Source organism: Nansenia antarctica (genome assembly GCF_963989245.1).
Source record: "Nansenia antarctica genome assembly, chromosome: 12".
In the NCBI taxonomy this organism is placed as follows: domain Eukaryota; kingdom Metazoa; phylum Chordata; class Actinopteri; order Argentiniformes; family Microstomatidae; genus Nansenia; species Nansenia antarctica.
The window spans coordinates 16301223-16322489 of record NC_137682.1 but is presented as its reverse complement, the minus strand read 5'-3'; the positions used below and the strand labels follow the sequence as shown (position 1 = coordinate 16322489).

The window sequence follows — 21267 nt, the reverse complement described above, 5'->3', positions numbered from 1 at the left end:
AGGGTAACGTCGATATTATAGAATGAATAATGCTGATCTATTTATTTATTATTTAACACGTTGCCCTGTAGCTTTTAGTAACACATTGATCGATCCGACACGAATGAAATTGTTGTTTTTTAATACCCTATATAAGCCTGCATGAAATATTATGGGCTACTATCTACAGGCTACTAAAAATATAACTCACGGGTGACGGCTATAGGCTATAGATTATAGAGCTGGGTTAAGGACCCCGTTTACCAAATGCCCTTGAAAATGATGTGTGGTGGTGCTGGTTGGTGGTGGTGGCAAGCAACTGCGCAATACTCTGCATCTCTCCCTCTCTCTCTCTCTCTCTCTCTCTCTCTCCTCCAGTCGAATCGACCCTAGCTTGCTTTGGCTCGGGGGGCAATGCGCGGCTAGATGACTTCACTACATCAACAAGCACGGTAGCCAGCCTGGACTAATATAGCACCACTACATCCCCCCGTTCTCTGTTCTCTGATCTCGTGTGTCCCCCCGCCCGCCCGCACCAAGCAACCATGGGTAACCGGGGGATGGAGGACCTGATCCCGCTGGTCAACAAGCTCCAGGATGCTTTCAGCACCATCGGCCAGAGCTGCAATCTGGACCTGCCACAGATCGCGGTGGTCGGCGGACAGAGTGCTGGGAAGAGCTCAGTGCTGGAGAACTTTGTAGGCAGGTAGGTGAGCAAGCAACACGTCAAATTCCACCACTAAAAATAACTAATCCATGTTAACCTTGAGATGACACGCTGGGCAGATCTGTTCAGCCTCCCCTGTCCTGTCCATTCATCCACATCAGGTCTTTCCTCCCACAGGATGCGCAGCGTTTGACGTCCTCGTTTTCTGTCTCGACCAAAGCTGGTCACCATCTTATTTTTAACTCACAATTGTACCGTTAGGCCTATTTGATACAGAGGAGGCAGTATTTGGGTTACAGGAACCCTCTGGGGATTTCAGCCTGATCAGCAACAATCCAGGTTTATTCACTCTCTGAAAAAATAATTTCTTTAAAAAACGACATTTGCCTCCAGTTAATGTTTTTGACTGAACACTGATACATAACCTCATCAGAAATGTGTGGTCTTGTTTTGTCATCCTTTTTTTCCCCCTCATTTTCTTTCATAGAACTGCATATCTCCTAGCTTGTCACACAATACCTGTAGGTCTATTAGCAAATGCACATTTCTGTAACAAAGCTGAGTCCAATGTAGCTTCAGAGTTAGTCATCTCTTAGAGATGAAAGACTCAAGTTGAGGTGCAATTAATCTGTCCTAGATTTATTTTTTAGGTATTATGAATGGAATGAAACCGTAATGATTTACCGGCTCTAAAATATGAGTCTGGGAAATATCATTGAATAGGGGAGCAAGATTTCGATCATCTTTTAACCCGAGTCATGTCCATTATAGCTGATTACATTTGAGTGTGTGGAAGTAGACTTAAGTAATCAGACACCGTAGATAGTGACTGAATCCCTTTTAGTGTGGGTAGGGTATCCCTGATATCCACGGTGCTAGATAGATGCACAGACTTTGTCAGCATCATCAGTCAAGGCCCAGCCACCCCTGAGACCTCCGATGCTGAGTAATGCCCCATCTGTCCAGTGTTGGCTCCCACATCGCTGAATGGCCAAGATTCTGACTCCTCTTTTTTGGTAACTGAATTGAGAGGGTCTCAGAATCAATATGTGTTAATCTAGTGTTGTTTCAATTGGGTCATTAGCATGGTCTGAGGTGTTAGGGATTGCAGGGTGGCCTAAATGGGCATAAAACACACACACACACACACACACACACACACACACACACACACACATGCTCCTTGCACATACATATTTTCTGCAGAGGCTTGTAGCAGTGTGATGTACTGACGCCATCATTTTAAAATGAGAGCTCCTCTACCTGCCAGTGTGGTCAGAATGACCCGCATATTTAAGAACTATCTTATTTAATCAGTGTCTGCCAAAGGCTACAGGACTGCGATATTTTTAGGCGTTGGGTAGAACAAAGCCTGATGACAGTTCAAATGTTTTTATATGATGAAATCAGTTCTGTTATTAATTGCACATCCCAACAGTTACAGTAGTGGCTCCTCCAGTGTTCCTTCAGCCTCCTACATGCACAACACTGGTATTACACTTTAAACCCCGCCTCTTCCCTGTGTAACCGTCCCGATTGGCTGTCATTCCCCAGGGACTTCCTGCCCCGTGGCTCTGGGATTGTCACCCGTAGGCCTCTTGTCCTGCAGCTTATCAGTGCCAATGCAGGTAAGCCCACACACACACACACACACACACACACACACAGATACACACACACCGTAGGTCTTTTGCTATACTAACTATTTTTAATCTTCACAGAATGGGCTGAATTCTTACACCTCAAAGGAAAGAAGTTCACTGATTTTGATGAGGTCCGCCAGGAAATTGAGGCGGAGACTGACCGCATCACTGGAGCCAATAAGGGCATCTCTCCCGTCCCCATCAACCTGCGTGTCTACTCCCCACATGGTGCAAAGACCCCTCTCTTTAAATGTCTATCTCTTGCTCTCTCTCTGTCTCTCTGTCTCTCTCTCTCTCAAATAGAATCAAGTTTATCTTTAAAAATGTGAACTGTAGGTGGATTTACTGACCAGGGCTATATACTGTCCTGTCTCTCCTGTAGTTCTGAACCTGACCCTGATCGACCTGCCAGGCATCACCAAGGTGCCGGTGGGGGACCAGCCTGTGGACATCGAGCAGCAGGTCAGGGATATGATCATGCAATTCATATGCAGGGAGAGCTGTTTGATCCTGGCTGTCACCCCGGCCAACACTGACCTGGCCAACTCTGACGCCCTCAAACTGGCTAAAGACGTGGACCCTCAGGGTGAGTAGAGAGGAGGATGGGGGAAGGGCTCAACTGTCCCGCCCCTATGGAGAGCTGGGTTGTGAATGTTTGAATATTCAGTTGCTGTTGAATATTCATGCAGTTATTTCAAGTGCATGCTCACAGTAAAAGCTAGGTCATTAACAAGTTAGGCAAGATTTGTTCATACAAAGAGATGCATAGCGCTTTACTAAACAAGGTTACAAATTGCTATGTTGCTAAACAAGAGCAGAGATCAAAGAAATCCATCAGCATAAGTACAGTTCCAAACATCAGGCATTGTCATTGAAATAAAATAAAATGAATTAAAGACTGAAAATAAACAACGTTACACAATAGTACTTAAATATCTGGATACATGAACAGCAATTGAATACAAGTTTAAAGAGATGAGAGGGTTTTTAAGAGAGATTTTAAAGGAGATGAGTTTGCCAGCTTTATGTCTTCAGGTAGGCCATTCCAAAGTCTAGGGCCCCTAATGGCAAAAGCCTGGTCACCTTTAGTTTAGTCTAGTCTTTGGAACAGTCAGTATATTTCTTTGGTGTTAGAAGGTCTGCAGTGTACACTGGGGCTAAACCATGTCTCCCTTTCTAAGTAATCAATAGAATCTTAACATCTAGCCAGTGTAACAAGGCTGCATTTGGTGTGATCACTTCTTTTTCTGGTCAGAAGCCTCGTAGCTGCATTCTGCACTAGCTGCAGACAATATAGCGAGAAACCTTCTTTTGGACAGGACAAGAATGACTTGTCTTTTTCCACCTGTTCATAAAAAATTTGATCAGAATAGAAAATTACCCCAAGGTTTCTCGCAACAGGTCAGGCAACCGAGATGACTAATAATCAGAATGAGAGAAATAGACACACACCTAACTTGTGTCAGGGAGAAAACAGAGCTATCCAAACCAACAGAAAACCGCCTATTTGAGAGACAAGATGTAAACCAATTTAGGACAGTGTCTGTAATTTAAACACAATTTCTAAGACTCAATTAATTAAGATGGTATGATCCATTGTGTTAAAAGCAGCACTAAGGTCAAACAGAACTAGACTAGAAGGTTATTGGCGACTTTGAGTAAAACAGTCTGTGCCGTAAAACTTGCTGCTTGTTAAAATGTCGCCATGAATGACAGCCACATCACCACCACCACCACCAATACGCCAAGGTTTCTGAACGTAGGTGGAGTGTCTTCATTCCCAAAAAATAAAATAAAGATGTTCATCACAGAATGACTCAGGAACAGCACTCTCAAAAGGGAAAACCTGTCTTATCAGATTGATGTCATTTCATCCCCTTATCAAGGACACCAGAGTTAGATTGATATGGTTCAGAGTGGTCAAATTCCATATGGTAATTGCACCTGATGTTTGTAGTAGATTGGATGAGATCTGTACTAGGCCTTCAGCCCTAATGACTTCCTGTCTTTGCTCCTTGCCCCTTGTCTGCCCTTTGACCTCCCCTAGGCCAGAGGACCATAGGCGTGATCACCAAGCTGGACCTGATGGACGAAGGGACTGATGCCCGGGAGGTGCTGGAGAACAAGCTGCTGCCACTGCGTAGAGGTGTGTGTATGAGTGTGTATGAGTGTGTATGAGCGTGTATGAGTGTGTATGAGTGTGTATGAGTGTGTACGAGTGTGTACGAGTGTGTATGAGTGTGTAGGAGTGTGTATGAGTGTGTATGAGTGTGTATGAGTGTGTATGAGTGTGTATGAGTGTGTATGAGTGTGTATGAGTGTGTATGAGTGTGTACGAGTGTGTATGAGTGTGTATGAGTGTGTATGAGTGTGTATGAGTGTGTATGAGTGTGTACGAGTGTGTATGAGTGTGTATGAGTGTGTATGAGTGTGTACGAGTGTGTACGAGTGTGTATGAGTGTGTAGGAGTGTGTATGAGTGTGTATGAGTGTGTATGAGTGTGTATGAGTGTGTATGAGTGTGTACGAGTGTGTACGAGTGTGTACGAGTGTGTAGGAGTGTGTATGAGTGTGTATGAGTGTGTATGAGTGTGTATGAGTGTGTATGAGTGTGTATGAGTGTGTACGAGTGTGTATGAGTGTGTATGAGTGTGTATGAGTGTGTATGAGTGTGTATGAGTGTGTACGAGTGTGTATGAGTGTGTATGAGTGTGTATGAGTGTGTATTTGTGTATGTGACACAAGCCCTGCTCTCTGTCTCTGCGTCCTCTTTCTCTCAAAAATGCCTCTCTCTCTCTCTCTCTCTTATCTTATCTCCATCTCTTAAACATCCACCAATCTACTCTGGCCATCTCTGATCTGCTCACTTCTTTATCTCATCTGTTTCCATATCTCGTAGTCTAATTTTCTGTCCTGTTGTCTTTTATCTTCCATGTTCTTCCTTCATCCTCTCTGTCTGTGTGTCTCTGTCTCTCCCCCAGGCTACATTGGTGTGGTCAACCGCAGTCAGAAGGACATCGAGGGGAAGAAGGACATCAAAGCGGCGATGGAGAGAGAGAGGAAGTTCTTCCTGACTCACGCTTCCTACAGACACATGGCCGATACCATGGGCACTCCTCGACTGCAGAAGACCCTCAACCAGGTAAGACACCAGCCAACTTACCGACTCCTCACGTTATCCATCAATCACATGTTTAATTACATATTGTATGCACACATTGACACATTAGATTAGATTAAATTAGATTAGATTAAACTTTATTGTCATCGCAGAGTACAAGTACTATACAACAAAATGCAGTTTAGCATCTAACCAGAAGTGCAAATAGGGATATAAGAACATGATATAAATAAAACATGACTATGATAGTGATAGGTAAGTGTGCAATATACAGTATGTGCAAAGGTTTCAGTTTAGTTTAGAGGTATATTCAGTTTTGAGCTATGTACAGTTATGAGCTATGTACAGTTAAGGTAGCTTGTACAGTGTGGTAGCTTATGTACAGTATATAATGTGCAGATGTATAAATATCAAGAGACATGTGCAATGTGCAATATACAGTATGTGCAAAGGTAGTATTGTAAACATCAATAGTGCAAAGGTTATAGAAGGATCACATTAACCAGGGATGTACAACCATCATAGTATTGTCATTGCCATTACATTACTCAGTGAATAAACAATGTATTGCCTATTCAATTGATTACTGCCACAATCCAATGTATGGATGTGTATTCCTTTAAACCGTACATTATAAAACCTCTCTTTGCAACCCAAAAACCTAGAATAATCTTCTCAGTGATGACACGTTTTTGGAATATTTCGCTTCTGTTTCGTTTCCATAGCAACTGACCAACCATATCCGGGACACCCTGCCAGCGTTTCGCAGTAAGCTGCAGACCCAGCTTCTGACCCTGGACAAGGAGGCGGAGGAATACCGCCACTACAGCCCCGATGACCCGTCCCGCAAGACCAAGGCCCTGCTTCAGTTAGTAGCCCTTTACAACTATCTCCATCCAACATACTGTACACAGCGCACGTTGAAGGGCAGAAATGCTTGAATAGTACGCTGGATGTGGATAGCTGTAGGGCTCTTGCATTAACTCTTCCTTCTTTATTTAGATGGGTCATTGTGAACAAAAATATTTTTCACACACAACTGTTAAACCTTCAATTATTGGGATTGTTGGATAATTCCGCCAACCTCTCATCAGTCACACACCACATAGTTTGCGATGTGACAGCAATGTGATCTTTCTGATCATGGTTCTAATAGAGAGTTCTGAGAGAAGGTAGAGAAGAGTTAGATCTGATGGGTTGAGTGGCCTGTGCCTTGCAGGATGGTGCAGCAGTTCTCTGTGGACTTTGAGAAGAGGATCGAGGGTTCGGGGGACCAGGTGGACACTGTGGAGCTGTCCGGTGGAGCCAAGATCAACCGCATCTTCCACGAGCGCTTCCCCTTCGAGCTGGTTAAGGTGACCTACTGTAGCTGGCTGCCCGCAGACTTCCGTCCCTGCTCTTGCTCTCTCTCTCTCTCTATCTGTTCTCTGTCATTTCTCTCACCCCTTTTATTTTTCCTCTCCAGTGACCTCTATGTTCACGGCCTATTCCCTCTCTTTTCTCTTGTCTCTTATGTCAATTCCACATGCTTTTTTTTTCCTGCCTATTGTTCTCTTTCGCTATATTTCACTCATCTTGGTCTGTCTTTCTCACAACCCCTCTCTCTCTCTCTCTCTCTCTCTCTCTCTCTCTTTCTCTCTCTCTCTCTCTCTTTCTCTCCCAGATGGAGTGTAACGAGAAGGAGATGCGTCGGGAGATCAGCTACGCCATCAAGAACATCCATGGTATCAGGTGGGTTGTCTGATGACATAACTCAACTATGTTACTTGACTCCCTTCCGCTACTCAGACTCTTGTCGCACCCTACCTTTCACCCATCGTCTTCAACACCATCTCTGTCTCCTCTCTTCCTATCTCCCTCTCTCTCTCTCTTCCTATCTCTCTCTCTCTCTCTCTCTCTCTCTCTCTATCTCTCTCGCTCTCTCTGGGCTGCAGGACCGGTCTGTTCACCCCTGACATGGCGTTCGAGGCCATTGTCAAGAAGCAGATAGTGAAACTGAAGGAGCCTTGCATCAAGTGTGTGGACATGGTCATCCAGGAGCTTATCAACACTGTGCGCCAGTGCACTAACAAGGTAGCCCTAGTCAGGGGGTATGAATCCTCCCACTTCAACAACATGGTATCTTTTCAATATTTGTCCTATATTGTGTAACCCTCTACCGCAGTGGTTCCCAACCTATGGGCCGCGGCGCTCTGCGTAAAATGCCTGTGTGGGCCGCGAATACTTCTGAGATTTTTTTAAAAAGAATTCTGAGTGGGGCAGTCCCACTCATATTTATTTTTATTTTTATTGTGATAAAGACAGAAGAGATTTGACAGGAAGGATGGGTGAGAGAGAGAGAAGGGATAACATGCAGGATACTGCGCCCCTACTTCTGAGATTTTTAAGTGGGCTGTGAGTCCAAAAAGGTTGGGAACCGCTGCTCTACTGGATACTCTGGCTCCGGCTGAAAGTTGTTCTACTACAGCATTTGCTGTTGAATGAGTGGTGGAGTGTAGTGAGGTATAATGGAACGTGTGGGTTTGTGTGGTCAGCTGGAGTCCTTCCCCAGGCTGCGTGAGGAAACCGAGAGGATTGTGACATCACACGTCCGAGATAGAGAGAGCCGGGCCAAGGACCAGGTAACAACTACACATCTCTCTCTCACACACACCCACACACACACCCACACACACACCCACCCACACACACACACACACACACACCCACACACACCTACACACACACACACACACACACACCCACACCCACACACACACACACCCACACACACCCACACACACACACACACCCACACACACACACACACACACACACACACACACACACACACACACACACACACACACCCACACTCACACCCACACACACACACACACACACACACACACACACACGAATGACCCTTCAACCATACTGTGTGTCTTTCCCATTGCAGGTGTTGTTGCTGATTGACGTCCAGCTCTCGTACGTCAACACCAACCATGAGGACTTCATCGGCTTTGCTAAGTAAATGTTTGAAGAGGCCTGCGTTTAACTGCATTTACCTGCATTTAACTACATTTAACTGCATTTAACGGCCATCCATATTCATCAGCTCCAGGGTGAAGTTTCCCCTCGGCCCGAATCTAACATCCGCTTACCCCTATCTTTCTCCTTCCCTCCCTCCTTCCCTCCCTCCCTTCCTCTGTCTGTCTCTCTCACACTCCCTCCCTCCCTCCCTCCCTCCCTCCCTCCCTTCCTCTGTCTGTCTCTCTCACACTCCCTCCCTCCCTTCCTCTGTCTGTCTCTCTCACACTCCCTCCCTCCCTTCCTCTGTCTGTCTCTCTCACACTCCCTCCCTCCCTTCCTCTGTCTGTCTCTCTCACCGTTCTCCCACTCTCTCTTTATCCCTCCCTCCTTCATTCTATTTTGTTTTCTTTCTCACTTTCTTCCTCCCATCTGTTTCTCTCTCTCGTTCTCTGGCTATCCCTCTGGCTATCTGTTGTCTCCTTCCCAGTGCCCAGCAACGGACCAGCCAATCCAACAAGCAGAGCTCAGCAGTAAACCAGGTGAGCGTTTTTCGTCACGCGTCTCATGTGTCCCACGCGCAGCAGAGCACAAGGTCAAGGGGTGCTTCCACCCACACGGTGTGGAGGATGAAGTCCTGGCCAAACAGGAGCTCATTATGGCCATGAGAACTGAGATGGTCATGTGGTTATGGATTTAGTTGTACATCGTTATATTTGTATGCACATACCGTACTGTACGTATTGTATAAGGCATTTTTGGGGGCATCTTTTATTGCATTCCATGTTGATTTCGGGGCTCCTTTTTTTGGTAAATTTGTGTATTCTTATTCTTAATTTATTTTTACGTTTATGGTAAGTACTTATTTATTTCAGTGCCTTACAACCATGATTTTTTTATTTTATTATAATTTTTAATAATTTTTTAGCTTTTTCTACCATCATCACAATGTTGAGACATCTCCCTCTGTTTTGAACCCCCTCTTATGTCATCAAGGTGTCCCCCCACGCATTTCATCCCAATCCCTTAGTGAGAATCTCGGCTGCCCTGTTTTGGGCGCCTGGTGGTAAGTGTCACTCATTGGGGTTAGGGGTTTGGTTTCCGCCTGCACGTACAGTACTGTCTGTAGAGTGGTACTCTACTGTACCCTCTTAAGTATGCTACTTCCACTCTACCCTCCTAAGTATGCTACTTCTACTGTACCCTCCTAAGTGTGCTACTTCTATTGTACCCTCCTTAAGTGTGCTACGTCTACTGTACCCTCCTCAGTGTGCTGTTTTTTTCTGAAGCTGTTTTTTTTTCGCATCTGAAGCTTGTGCCAAGGAATGCTAACATACACCTACCAGACTGCTGTGCTGTGGCTGTTAGTTAGCGGTTTATAAAGGTTTGGGTTTTAGTTAGCGGTATAAAGGTTTGGGTTGTAACCAGATGTGGTGCCTCCGGTGTATGCTCCCCCCCAGGTGTGTTAATGCCCCACTTCCTTCCTGTTTCAGGCTTCCTCTCCTCCTGCCTCTGGCCTGATTGTAAGAGCCCAGTTTACAGTATAACCCCCCCCCCCGCCGGGCCCTTTGACTACAGGGGGGTTACCTTCTATTTATCCCTCTGCTACGAATCGTGTCGGAAGAAAAAAATCGTACATTTTTCAAAGATATAAGGCTATATGAATAATATGCTTTATGGTAACCCCCTTAGTAAGTCTTTAGGCTGTCCGATCACTCAAAAGTCAATCATCACTAAATACTACTGCCACTGGCTTGTGTGTGCGGGCTGGTTAATATAATAATACACCTAACACAGTTGACACTTGACTAGCTGTCATGCTAACATGGTGTGTTTGCGGATGGCTGTGAAGAGCACTTAACACAATGGTCACTTAACACCGTAACACAGACCTGCCGGTTGAGGTCGATGTCACAGAACCTTGTGTGAGAGACTGCACTGAAACTCACACGTTATGGGGGGTTGAGTCACAAAGGCACACACACACAATTAACTTGGATTGCTCACACCATTCAGTTTCATTTTATTCATCATGTTTTTGTGCACAAACTGATTTGGGTTCGGTTTTTGCCTCTATCGGACCCACAATATGTGGGAGTGGATTGAAGTAAACTGACAGGGAAAAACAAACAGAAATGTTCATTGGAACGGAACACTCAGGGCACACATCTGCGTGCTTTCTCTCCCTTTGCAATCACACGTCGTCACTATAGCCCCCCCCTCTGAACTCTCACCTTTGCCCTCTCTGCAGGTCATCCGTAAGGGCTGGCTGACCATCAACAACATCAGCATCATTAAGGGCGGGGCCAAGGAGTATTGGTTCATACTGACCGCTGAGAGCCTGTCCTGGTTCAAGGATGATGAGGTGAGTCGAGCCTACTGGTCACAATAGTCTGGTCCAATATCTGAGTATTTGGGGGCACAATATAAACCATACACACACACACACACAACGTCATGACCCTGTGGGGATCCCTCCCGTTGGCTCTTCACAGTTTCCACACCGCCCTGTGGTGCGAGGGTGGCGTTTGGTTGGCAGGATGTGGTGTCCGTCATAGTTTGGTGGGCTGGCTGGTGTCTGTCTGCCTGTCTGTGCCTGCTGTACAGGTTCCAGGAAGTTCTGCACAGCAAGTGTAGACAGGCAGACACACAGCAACTCCCTCGGCCAATCGTCGCGCTCGTCGGTGGATGACATCACACAAGTCATAGGTTATAGGTTCACAAGTAAATAATGTACTATTACTGTATAAACAAGTATGTATTTACATCGGCATATACTGGGGCAAAATGTACTCCATATACTGTAGGACATAACATGATTTCATAGCCTCTTTCTTCTCTCTCTCTCTCTCTCTCTCTCTCTCTCTCTCTCTGTCTTCTCTCTCCCTTTCTTTCTCTCTGTATCTCTCCCTCCACCGGGAGTTAAGGCATTTGGTTCTCGTTTGCACAACTGGAACAATCCCAAATCTAACCCATGCTCACTCACAATCATACACCCGTACAGATACATGCGTGCACACATTGCAACTGTTCTGCATTCGGTTTATAAAGTATTCATTGATACGTAATATTTCATTACAGTAGCTGTAGTCTAGTCAATGGTACATTAACTCCATGGTTTTAGTTTCACCCATTTTTTCAAATCTCTCTGATCTTTATATTTACTCTATTATATTTATACACACGCAGGCAAGTGCACACACACACACACACACACACACACACACTCACTCACTCACTCACTCACCCCCACCCCTCTTCTTGGTGCAGTTGGCAGTTACTCTGGAACTGCACACATTCTTGGCAGGAAAATCACACTTTTTTAATCCAAACATCAGCCTCCAATGATTTAGTGGGGAGAAATCCCCCTATTAAATGGCAAAAACCCTCCCTCCCCATTTCGGAACCCAATACTCCTTCATCACCAACACCATCATATACCATGAGAGATCCAACATCTCAAAGATGCCACAGTAATATTACAATACTACCACCCATACACTACCCCAACACAACACTCTCAATAATACCACCCATACACTACCCCAACACAACACTCTCAATAGCACCCTCAAATGATAACCCTCACCAAACACCTCTCTCTATTTACCTGGGCCTCTATCATAGTTTGTTTATTGTATCATCAGTGAAATAGTGGTTTATAGTAAGCCATTTGCACACACTGGATACTACTGCCATCTAGCATGCAGTATACCCTCTGTATGTTCAGAAAACATAGTTCACCTGATCCGCCCAGTCCCAACCTAATAAAATCATTGGGAGTATTTGCTTGTATCCAGAGCATGAATTGATTGATTGGCCCCTGGTCGGGTTCCTGCCTGTGTTTGATTCTCTGTAGCCAAAGCAACTCCTCCCTTTCTTTTGTACCACATTCACTAGAAGTCTGCATACGGACATTTGCTGTTCAACACTACATTCTGCGAACTGACTGTTGCAAAACTGTTACTCTGCATTGACCTTAGACTCGACTATTGCACAGCACAGCTTCCTTTTTTTTTACCGTAATTTATCAAAGTCTACTGTCATTGTAGAAAGCCAGTGATATCCATGTACCTTTATTCCACAAAGCAAAAAAAATAAAGTCTCAAAGTGCAGTTTTGAACATTCATAAAGTACAAATACGATATAAACCTGCTACCGAACACACACCACATACAGACAAGAATGAAACAAAAAAATATCAAAGAGACAAACAAGCAAGTGGAAGATGGACAAGGCTGGATACATATGAAAAGAAAAAAAAACACATCTTTGAAAGCTCCAGGAATGTCCATGTGGTCCCCACCCAGAGCAAGAAGTGCTTCCTTGCCCAGTCTAACCAATGTGCAGACTACTGTACACCAGTATAACAATGAACAGGTAGTCTGAACACTGGGCGGACGGAGCGGGAGTCATCAGAGTCCTATTCCGAGTCTCAGTCGGGCCCGAGAGGGACGCTGCCATTCCAGAGGCTAGGCTGCACATTCTGTGGTCTGTCCCCTGGCTTCGTCCTTCTCCTCCATTTTGGCATCAAGAAGTAGGGATCTCCCTATTTGAACCCCTAAAACTGCACTTTTCCTCCGTCCACGCCGTCGCCTCTTTTCCCCCGTTGTCGCTTGGTTGTTCGTTAACGTGTCGTCGTTTTTCTGGGGGGTTTTCGCTCGTCGGCGCGGCCCGTTCGGTCACGCCGGCCATGTAGAGTATCCAGCCTTGACGTGGCATATTCGCTCAGACGACCGGGACACACTGGGCTGTGCGTTCAGGGAGGGGGATATTACAAAAAAGAGGGAAAGAGTGAGAGGGATAGAGAGAGGGAGGGAAAGAGAGAGAGAGAGGGTTGAGGGAGAGAGAGAGAGAGAGAGAGAGAGAGAGAGGAAAAAGGAGGGAACCATGTGACCATATATGGGTTGAAGTGACCCCTGGGGGAATAATACTCAAAAAAGAGGTCTGCAAACCTTTCTTCTCCTTTCTCGTTCTCTCCTCAACCCCTCTGTTCCTTACCTATAGTGAGAGTCTCCCCGTTCATCTCCAGGGGGTCAGATCAGATATGGGTTCTCTGTTGCACCCCTTTTTGGAAATCCATCTTTTGTTTCTTCTTCAAGTCTCCCTCTCTTTCTTCACCTCCCTCTTCTGAGTTCTAACTTTCCCTCCCTCTCTGGTGCTCTGTCTCTGTGTGCTGTTAAGCGGTACCAGATGTTGAGTCTTAACGCCAGGCTGTCATTTAATCTCTCCCTCTCTCTCTCTCTCTCCCTCTCTCACTCCTTCACTCTCTCTCTCTCTCTCTCCCAAAAACTTAGGCAGGAAGTGGGCCCCTCTGGAATGGAAAGAAAAAATATTGAAGAAATAAGAGGGGGAGGGATAAAAGAGAGAGAGAGAGAGAGAGAGAGAGAGAGAGAGAGTGAAGAGAGATGGAGGGTGTGATGGAGAGTTTTACTCTTCACTTCAACTCCTTGTACCCACAATTAAACATCGCTCATAGTCAGCCATACCCCGACAAGCGCCCCTGTACCGTACTTTCTTTCCGTGCATCCACGCCACGTTCACTGTGTCCCCTGTGTGTGTCTGTACATCTGTATTTCCCCTCTCTCTACCGTAGCCAGGACGTTTCCTTCAACTCCCCCTCCCCTACAAACGTACCGTGGAGAACGACTGTGTCTTGACCCACACAGTAATGACTTCCACATGTGGGCTCTCTCTCCCCCTTTCTATCTCCCCTTCTCCACCCCCTCACTCTCTACCGCCCACTCTCTACCTCCCACTCTCATTCCTCTCCCCCTCTCCCCCCTCTCCCCCTCTCCCCCCTCCCCCCTCCCCCCTTCTCTCTCTCCCCATCTGGGTTCCCCCCACCCTCTCTCTCGCTCTTGTGCTACACCCCCCACACCCCTTTCCCCTCTCACCCTGGATCATTGCCCCACTAAGTTAACATTCTGGCAGAAAAGGAATCCTGAATCAAATGAACACACTGAAATCAGATGGATCAGATCAATGCATTCGTATGTGACCCTGTCCTGCTCATAACGGTCCCGACCCGTTTCTGTGTTCCTCGTCCTCAGGAGAAGGAGAAGAAGTACATGCTCCCTCTGGACAACCTGAAGGTTCGCGATGTGGAAAAGAGCTTCATGTCCAGCAAGCACATATTTGCCATTTTCAACACAGAGCAGAGGTCAGTAAAGTGCCCCAACTACAACATTCATATAACAATACACAATCCTACTGTTATTCCTACTACAATGCTTGGGCTGTAACTGTAATACCACCACCACCACCACACTTGTGCAACCATATGTTGCTACAACCACCATTACGACTACTGCTAATAACCATGAAATACAGTAGAGGGCGATAGAGAGCTGAAGCAGCGGGTGGGCTTTTAGTGGTGTTATGTAGCATGTGGTATTATGAGAGTGTTGCTTGGGTGAGGTCGGGGCCCGCTGTAACAAGGTTGGGTGAGGTCGGGGCCCGCTGTAACAAGGTTGGGTGAGGTCGGGGCCTGCCAAGAGATGACCCCGGAAGTGAGTGTTAACTCCCTGCTCCCCCCTCAGGAACGTGTACAAGGACAATCGCTTCCTGGAGCTGGCCTGTGACTCCCAGGAGGAGGTGGACAGCTGGAGGGCTTCCCTGCTGCGTGCCGGAGTCTACCCCGAGAAGGCCACCACTGTGAGGGGCTTCACTTCCTGTTACATCATCCCAAAAATATGCGTGATATCACATTATGTCACACACATGCCTCCTCTCCTCCATCCGAGGTACAAATCGAAGGAGGAGGACGGGCTCATTGTAATACATGAAACGGGATGAGGAATGGGACGAAACGCATGTTTGATACCATTCCTTATTCCGTTCCATGCATTCCACTGAACCTGTCCTCTGACTTTTTCCTCCACCAGCCTCCCCTGATGTTTACCCTCTCTCTCCCATGTGATCTATCACTTTCTGCCCCTATCTTCCTATATCACGCTCTGTCCTTCTCCCTTGCTCTATATTCAGCTACCGCTTTATTACAGAAAATATCTATTACCACAGATATAATAATCCCAACTCATTCGTGCCATAAACAATTGTGACATGGTCTAGTGTTTTAGTCCGCATGTCGGCAACCAATCTAAATGTTCCGACTTTTATTTTGAAACACGGAAATACATTTCAACGTTGTTGAAAATCACATCACACACTCGCTAGTCAAGCCAAAATACTGCAATGCAATGGATTCGGTGAGTAATCCCCACTGCTACCTAGTGAACTATAACTCTACTTTACATTGTTAGCAGGCTCACAAAACAAGCTGTGTTAGTTGACTAGCAATGTGTCATTGATTTTCAACAATGTGGAAATGTATTCACATTTTTCGAAAAGAAAAGTCAGTACATTAAATCGACATGCGGACCAAAACGCTAGACCGTGTCACAACTACTAAAGCGCTCTCTCTCTCTCTTTTGTGCTTTTCCCTCTCACTAGCCTGTGTATTCATTCTCTCTCTCTGTCGTCAGATCGAGAGTGAGACCAGCTCTGGAGAGACAGAGAAGTTCTCCATGGACCCCCAGCTGGAGAGGAAGGTGGAGACCATCCGCAACCTAGTGGACTCCTACATGGCCATTGTCAACAAGTGCATCCGTGACCTCATGCCTAAGACCATCATGCATCTCATGATCATCAATGTAAGTGAAGGGACTTTGCTTGCGTTGGACATTTTGGCTGGTATTGTCACCAGCAGTGAGTGCATCATACTGTCTCTTACAGTAAAAAAAACTCTACTTCAACTAGTTGCTGAGGCTTAAAGTTTTAGTCTGAAACTATTACCTAGTGTTTCTGTTGTGCTTTATTTTTCATCTTATCGCTTTTAGGATTACAAACCTCTATTTTAATTTCCCAGACCAAAGTTGTGACTTTTGTGTGTGTTGCTCCCAACCACCCCCCCCCCCCCCCCCCCCCCCCTGCATACCCCCTCCACACCACCAGGTGAAGGATTTCATCAACGCCGAGCTGCTGGCTCAGCTTTACTCAGCTGGGGACCAGAGCGCCCTGATGGATGAGTCCCAGGAGCAGGCCCAGAGGAGGGACGAGGTCCTCCGCACCCACCAGTGTCTGAAGGAGGCTCTGGCCATCATAGGAGACATCTCCACCAGCACCATCACCACCCCCATGCCCCCGCCCGTCGACAACAACTGGTGCTCTGGGGGTGCCAACCGCAGGTAACCTGGGGTCATGGGAGGCTGGTGGAAGTAGAAATCGGAGGACGGGCTCATCGTAATGCATGGAACGGAATGAGGCATTCCAAAGGAATGAGGCATTCCATTCCATTCCATTCCATGCGTTACTGTACAATGAGACTGTCCTCCGATTTCTACCTCCGCCAGCATCCACTGCCTAGGGTGCATACAGGGAGCTGAAATGTTCACAACATGGCCGATAGGATGCATATTTAGGGATGGCATGATTGCCTTTTCTACATGAAAGACACTCAGAACTTTTCTGTACACTTAGTTACGTGTTGCATCTTCTTGAACAGGCCCCCTAGAGTCAACCTTCATAGCCTAGCCATGTTTGAATGTAGTTGAAAGTGAAAGAAAAAAAAAAACGAACAAAAACACATCAATCACAAACAGTCCATTCAATATGAGCAAGTGTTTCCAACTTCATAGGAAGCAGTCATTTGGTAACATTCCAGTGCTGATGTGTACTATATTGCAATAACACTATGCAATAACACTATGTGCAATATGACAACCCTAGTCGTCTATCTGTACAGTTTAGTATAGTGGATAGTGTACATAGCCTTTATTTATGTAAACCAGCTCCTTCCCTTCTTGTGTTTTTTTTAGTTTTTTTTTCTTTCCTAGCACCGGGGGAGCCACCCCTCCTAAATTTCGTTTTTTGGTACCTGTACTATAGCAATGACAATAAAGACCATTCATTCATTCATTCATTCATACTAAGGGCCATGCCTCTGCATTGGTGTAAACCTGTAAAACCTCCAATAAGGATTCTCTGACAAAAACCTGTATCCACTAATGACATTGAAGCAAATAAACGCCGGTCCCTAATAAATGGTTGACCAGTTACGCCTATGTATTCTCTGTTGATATTAGGAGATGATTAAAGTGACGTATTTGATTCTGGGCGCACCTGTAAATTATTCTAGTCTGACTGCGACAGCTTTGTAAGGAACCAATCATAATTGATCCTAATAGGAAGGTTTTGACTGATCTGTTGTAGGCTAATCATGGTCATATAACGTTGGTGCATATTTTTTTCTCAGTATGGTATATATATTCAGCTCTGTCCTATCGCTGGTTTGAGCAGCATGTTGACCACAGCGGTCTGAACAGAATAACCGCCAATCTCCAATAGTAACCTCTTTCCAATAGCAAATATTATTGAGCAAATAAAGGCTGAGTTACTTCAATAAGTTTAACGGTAGCTATGTAGTGATGTTACCCAATTTTGACCGCAATCTCTCTGCGCCCAGGTCTCCTCCGTCCAGCCCCACGGCCCCTAGGAGGATGTCATCAGGCCAGCGTCCCGGTGGTCGAGGGGCTCCACCCCCTCCCAACCGCCCGGGACCACTGGGGCCCTTCAATAACAGTGCTGACAGCCCCACGGTCCCCAGCCGCCCCAACAGGGCCCCACCCAGCATCCCGAGGTGAGAATCCTTTCTAGGCTACAAAAAGACGAGCTACTCTACTTCACCACACCATAATGGTGTATGTGTATGAATGTTCTAATTCACTTGAAGGGAATTTTGGGAGGGTTATTACTAGGCCGTGTTTATTTTCTGATGAAAATGTGATATTCTGAAATGTGATATTCTGCTGTTAGAATTGTCTTCATCTTTATTCTAAACACTGCCTAGTTCCAGTAAGCTGACACATACAAACAAACAAACACATTCCTGTGGCTTGTAGTACCGGAGCAAGGAAGAGTTCACAAGTGAAAACCACTTGCAAAATAAGTTGCCACCCTTTCTCTGTTTCTTTTCTCTGTGTCACTATTTCTCTCTCTCAACTGGCCTATCACACCTGTCCTGTGTGCTATCACTAATGACCTATTTTAACCCTTTTTTTAACGGATTTACTCTCTCTTTTTCTACTCTATCTCTCCTTCTCTCTCTCAATCTCTCTTTCTCTCTCTCTCTTTCTCTCTCTCTCTATGTCACACTTCATTTCCGTACATCGCTACCCATCCTGTCCTCCTCAGCCGGCGGCCCCCACCTTCTCCAACAAGACAAGTCCCCCCATAATCAGACCAAAGGGGCTCTTCCCTTGTGGGTACAGCCCACAACTCTTCTCCCTCATCCTTCTCATAGCCAACCCTCTTGCCCCTCTCCTCCCCATGCCTCTGCTACATCCTGGTCTTTCCCTAGTGCAGACTCTGAACCCTTTGCCCCTGACTAAAAGTTCCCCATGACCCTTGACCTCCTGCCAGGTGACAATGTCCATGTGTGTATGTACAGTACGGTGCTTGTCTTGTGGTGTATCTGTCTGTGTGCTTGTGCTTGCCTGTGGTCCAGGTTTGCTTAGCAGATCCAGTTCTGAGTTCCAGAACCCAGAATCCCTCACCTCCACCTCCTCCACCAACGACCCTGGCCCCGACCTGCTACTTCTACATGACTATGCTCAGCCGTGGCACTGCCCTACCCATTCCAAAATGCAGCATGGCACATACGCTGCTTTTATTGCATGTTTGTTTGTGTGTGTGTGTGTGTGTGTGTGTGTGTGTGTGTGCGTGTGTGTGTGTGTGTATGTATGTGTGTGTGTGTGTGTGTATGTGTGTGTGTGTGTGTGTGTGTGTGTGTTTGTGTGTGTGTGTGTATGTGTAGGGTACAACACCCCCATCTGTATGTTATTGGCTTGGTGTTATCTTAGGGTCGAGAGGATGTGTCTTAGTTTGTGTGTGTGTGTGTGTGCGTGTGCGTGTGTGTGCGCGCGAGCGCGAGTGTCCATGTGTGTGAGTGTGTGCCGACATGTGTGCATGTATTGTCTGTCTGCATGTTTGTTGATGTTTCAGTTGTATTTGTTTTCATGGTCAAAGCTGTTAATAAATCAATCATGACCCTTGAGAGTACATTGATATTGGAGTTTTGTGTGAGTTGTTCCTGTGTTGTTGTTGTAGTAGCAGCAGCCATACACACATAGCAAGGCTGAGGAGCACCGTCAGTATTATCTAAACAGCCTCAATAATGCATTTAACCCTGTCAAAGGTGTCTGCCTGTGCTGTATCACTGGTCAAGTTGCGAACCTCGCACCCTTAAGCTTTTACTCACAGATGCTGACTGGAGAATGATGGAAGGACGGTCGCTGATCTCACCACTAATGTGGCGAGACATATGTACCTTTATGAGTGAGAAACATTTTCCATTCAGCCGTTTTTCGTCAGGTTCATACACCCCCCCTACACATCCGAAAAACTCTTTCCCTTTGTCAAACCTCTCCTCTTCTTTGCACTTCCCAGTTCTGAGTCCAGTCAGCCACTGTGTCCTAGCTTAAGGTGTTGTCAGTGTCTAAGTGCTCTCTGTCCGTTTGTTATTGTGTATGTGAACCTGTCCTCTCTTGAAACTGTGTTCTTCTGTATATAGGTATTGATAAGGAGGTAACTGTTGACTATAATGACCTCATTAAGATCTAGCGCTTATTGTTCTTAATGTCTCTATTAACATGCTCTCTCAGAAATAGACTGCCTTGTTGGCACAAATTGCAAGTGTGTGTTGCCAAAGCAATTTGTAGAAAGAAGAAAAACATACTCCTATCTAGCCAAACAACAATAAAGTGGTTGTCGTAGTTATGAGATGATAGTGTCTAAGGAGGGCATACATATAAAGTTCAATAGGGGAATTGCACCAGTGGTTATTTTCTCTCTGTGTCTGTATCTCTCTTCAATAAACTTCTTCCCCTCTCACTCTCCCTTAGTCCATAGTGTCTCTCTTCTGATCTCTTCCCCTCACAAATCCATGCCTGCATCTGGAACTACCAACCGTCACCTGAAAACAATATTTGCATGAAATATCTGTTGAAAGTATTTCCAGATTTAAGTTTCAAGTTTCAAGTTTCAAGTTTGTTGTTACGTCACATTACACGAAGAGAGTAAAATCAGGCTTCGGTTCCTGACATTGCAGCACAAGGCAATAAGGCAATAAAAGAAAAGTGACAATACAGGACATAAGTGACAAATAGGAACAGGATATTCGTCTTAGGGTATTTGTTTTTGTATTTAAATACCAGATATTCATCGAATTAAATACCAGACATTCATCAAATAATTGATCATATCCCTATCCCTAACCCTAACCGTAGCACCCTAGCACCTAACCCTAGTTTCCAACATGTACCGTATTCCCACATGTACCGTTAACATAGATTGACGTATTCAGTCTACCAGTGTATTTACTTCCCACCGATTATTACAGTAACCTTTCGCCCAGAAGAGGGCGCTAGTGAGTCACATCTAAGTGATCCATTTATGGGATTATGGCCAATAAACACGTCCTCACTAGTAAAGAGTTGCAAACGTTTTGCGTCATTTACGTGATTGTTTTAAAAACAGAAATGCTTCTGATTTGGTTAGTGTCTCTTTCTTACAGACGGTATATACAAAGGTTATGCTTCTGTTTTATGTGTTGTGTGTCGGAAGCAGGTTTGAATCTCCATATCATCACTGAACTCATAGGCCTATTGAGATATAGACACAACCTGTATCTATAAAATAAAGATGTAGTCATGATCCTTGTTTTCATGCAAATAGGCTCCCCATTTGAGCCAATTCACACCTATCCAGTTATCAAAATACTGTTATGAATGCCACTTTTTAAAAAACAATCTGGGAAGTGGGTTTGGTTAAAAACGGACTGCGCAACAA

At 45.5% G+C, this 21267-nt stretch overlaps 2 protein-coding genes across 3 annotated transcripts in view; one reads left to right on the top strand and one right to left on the bottom strand.

Moving 5' to 3' along the window:
• Positions 1–21267, bottom strand: part of LOC308168425 (uncharacterized protein) — a 218669-nt gene that overhangs the window by 73615 nt on the left and 123787 nt on the right. The gene's annotated exons all lie outside the window — the stretch shown is intronic.
• On the top strand, positions 525–18655 carry dnm3b (dynamin 3b; the record flags this gene model as incomplete). 2 transcript variants are annotated; one of them, XM_080542651.1, is made up of 20 exons in its annotated part: positions 525–685; positions 2201–2274; positions 2368–2517; positions 2672–2875; positions 4337–4435; positions 5270–5430; positions 6135–6277; positions 6629–6764; positions 7073–7140; positions 7344–7482; positions 7944–8030; positions 8348–8418; positions 8909–8960; positions 10670–10783; positions 14472–14581; positions 14961–15075; positions 15912–16073; positions 16375–16607; positions 17885–18058; positions 18613–18655. In XM_080542651.1, the coding sequence occupies 20 exons, from the start codon at positions 525–527 to the stop codon at positions 18653–18655; spliced, it is 2496 nt and encodes an 831-aa protein (XP_080398777.1). The 2 variants fall into 2 exon arrangements, with proteins under 2 accessions (XP_080398777.1, XP_080398776.1); XM_080542650.1 differs by having other exon boundaries at positions 15906–16073.